This window comes from Cynara cardunculus (assembly GCF_001531365.2).
Source record: "Cynara cardunculus var. scolymus isolate 2C chromosome LG 12, CcrdV1, whole genome shotgun sequence".
Lineage (NCBI taxonomy): Eukaryota > Viridiplantae > Streptophyta > Magnoliopsida > Asterales > Asteraceae > Cynara > Cynara cardunculus.
The window spans coordinates 4,313,547-4,316,983 of NC_037539.1; the positions used below are offsets into that span (position 1 = coordinate 4,313,547).

The following is a 3,437-nucleotide window of genomic DNA, read 5'->3' on the forward strand; positions in this document are numbered from 1 at the left end:
GATTAAGTTATTTCGTCTTCGGTTGAGTTGATCGGATTTTTGACAATCCCTAATTATCACCATGACACAGAATATTTTAATGATTTCCTATTTTGCCCTTTGCTTTTAAGATTACATACATTATCCATAATGCATATACAACTATGACACCATGCAACATATGAGTGGCCGACATGAACACAAATCACAGCAACCAGACCAACCACTTCACCATATCATCATGTCGTCGTCTTCTTCTTCTTCATCTTCAACAACCACCATGGCCATTTCCACTTCTTCAGACTGGTCATTACCTTCCATTCACAAAACCCTAACCTTCAATCCCTCCAACAATCCCCCAATTCTTCTCTTCATCTCCCCCCCCAATTCTTCATCTTCTTCAAGAATCTTCATCCCCAATTCCTCCAGCAGCTGTCCACCACCCATTCTTCAACATGATTCCGTCCTCCAATTTGATCTCAAATTGCAAGATTTCCCAGATTCATCCCTCCCCCAAAACCAAGATCTCAATCTATTCATCTGCAATCTCTTCAAGGATTCCAAAACTGAAGAAATGGGGTTCGAAAATTATCAGAAAGCCAAACGAATCCCGGATTTTAAACCCACCAGATCGACATTGCATAACCTAATCAGGTATTCATTGCGTTTGAAGAATTGGAATTCCATCTGGTCGATTTCTCAAGATTTTGGGGAATTTAATGTCTTCCCAGATGCTTCATCCTGTTGTCGGTTAATCAGTAGTTGTATCCGATCCAAGAGATTTAAACTTGCTGATAATTTGCTTCATGTTTTCAAATTTGAGAAAGAAATTGCTGTTTTGAGCTTCAATGCCGCCATGAGAAGCTATAATAAGCTTCATATGTATAGTAGCACCGTTAAGGTGTTTGATATAATGTCATCTTCTGGTTTGCAATTAGATGGCGAGTGTTATGGCCGCACCATGGAAGCTTATCTGAAAATGGGTAAGAATCAGAAAGTGATTTCGTTGTTCACAGAACTCGAATCTAGTAAGCTCGAGTGGACGTCGTTTTGCTCCCAGATTTACCGGATTTTATGCGAATCGTTGGCCAAATCCGGAAAACCGTTTCAAGCTCTAGATTTCTTTCGGGAAATGACTGAAAAGGGGTTCCCAGAAGACCCTTCTTTTTACTCGATATTAATCGGTTCGTTTGCCGGCATTCGAGAAGTGAAAGTAGTCGAAGATCTTTTGGAAGAAGCCGAAGGCAAGAAGATGATTCGGGATCCAGCCGTGTTTCTAAAGCTAGTATTAATGTACATTGAACTTGGGTTACTTGAAAAGACTCTCGATGTCGTTTCTTCAATGAAACGAGTGAGTATCCGAGTTTCGGATTGCATATTTTGTGCTATCATAAACGGGTTCTCAAAGAAACGTGGGCTGAGTTCTGCCGCTAAAGTGTACGAAGATTTGGTTGCCGAGGGCTGCGATGCAGGCCAAGTGACCTACGCTTCGGTGCTAAACGTTTATTGTCGGATTGGGCTCTACGAAAAAGCCGAAGAGGTGTTTTGGGAAATGGACAACAAAGGGTTTGATAAATGTGTGGTCGCGTACTCGAGCATGATTGCGATGTACGGGAAAGTGAACCGGATTCGGGACGCGATGCGGCTTTTGGCTCGGATGAAAGAACGTGGGGTCGAGCTAAACGTGTGGATTTACAATTCTCTCCTTGATATGCACGGAAAAATCTTGAACTTGCGGCAAGTCGAGAAGTTATGGAAGGAGATGAAACGAAGGAAAATCGTGCCCGATAAAGTCAGTTATACAAGCGTTATAAGTGCATATAGCAAGGCTCGGGAGTTCGATATGTGTATGAAGTACTATTACGAGTATCGGCTTAACGGCGGCGGGATCGATCGAATGATGGCAGGGATTATGGTCGGGGTGTACTCGAAAACCACCAGGGTCGACGAACTCGTGAAGCTTTTGCAGGATATGAAAGCCGAAGGGACGGGTTTAGATTCGAGGCTTTATCGATCGTCATTGAACGCTCTTCGAGACGCCGGTGTGCATATACAAATTAAATGGTTGGAAGAGAGTTTCGACCCGAGCCTCACACAAAGATCGAATCAGAGGCTATAATTTTTTTTTTTACGTTTTACTGATTCAGAGGTTGCCTTTTAATATAGTCATTAAGAGGTAAACAAACAGCCTCCAAGTTGCAAACGTGGGGCAGGTTGGAAGAGGTTTTTTTTATGGGTAATTCTTTTCGAAGAACGGTTTCCGAGTCAGTAATGTTGTAATAACTTGTACTTTATGCATCGGGACTTGTACATTCATGCTTAGAGATTTAGCAAGTTTGGTTCGTCCATGACCCGATCCTTGTGTTCGATGTTTGACCCCGAACCCTCTAAGGCTTGGAAGTGTTAACACTAGACCTGCCTACTAAAAACGAGGACTGCTCTAGGCCCTCAGTTCTAACCGGGGCTCGGTCGTTGTTTTAATTATCCGGGTACCATTTTGAGACCATCCACTATAACACAATTTCTTAAATATCACGCCAATACTCCCCATTAATATGATTTATAATCAATTTCTTAATTGACACCTCATCATAAAAATATATATTTTATTCAAATAACAATAAAATTATCATCAAAATAATTTTTAAACTTAATACCAAATAATTTATTAAATAAATACTTATTATAAAGTATAATAAATTAATTATATAAATTAGTTTATATTAATTTATATTTTTTTTAATTCAATAACTAAATATTTTTAATTATATATTAAAAAGGAGAAAAAAGAGTTGTATGAAGTTATGAACATCAACCTCAAAAACTTTTAAGTTAATAATGACGTAATTTTATTTAGGTTAAGTTTGCAATTTTATTTATATAATATATTTTATTATTTTGTAATATAAATTTTATTTTGTATTTTTTTAATATATTAATTTTAACTTTCTAAGAAAATTAAATATAATGTTAAATTTATAATTTAATAAGTAATTTTTTTTATTAATATTAATTAATTATCAGACCATTTATATTTTTCTATAATTAAAATCTCATTTGATAAATTATTCATAATTTTTTAAAAAAATCAAAAAAGTATATGTAACATATTGATATGACATTAGCAATTACCAAAAACCAATTTTCTATTAAACAATCGTAATGATGGTCAAACCGGCCCGGCCAGGGACCGATTATAGGACCGGAATCTAGGACCGGTTATGGATTTGAGGTGTTTCGTGGGACCAGGACCGATTATGGGACTGGTTATGGACTGCCCGGTTTTTCAAAAATGTAGCTGTTTTTTTGTCCTTTTTTGTATTTTTTGTTTTATAAACACTATATATAAGTGTATTGGTTGAGAGATTTACATATCAAGTTCTCGATTCACAAAAAACGCAAAAAAACGTTCACAATTATCGGTTTCTCGTAGTATTTTGTAAGCCAATGAAATTTTA

The 3,437-nt window shown here is 37.0% G+C and overlaps 1 protein-coding gene across 1 annotated transcript; it reads left to right on the forward strand.

Moving 5' to 3' along the window:
* Window positions 1-259: 259 nt before the first annotated feature.
* LOC112523446 (pentatricopeptide repeat-containing protein At5g13770, chloroplastic-like) lies at window positions 260-2,296 on the forward strand. The gene has a single exon (XM_025133062.1). The coding sequence runs from the start codon at window positions 260-262 to the stop codon at window positions 2,096-2,098; it is 1,839 nt and encodes a 612-aa protein (XP_024988830.1). The 3' UTR covers window positions 2,099-2,296.
* The last annotated feature ends 1,141 nt before the right edge of the window (window positions 2,297-3,437 follow it).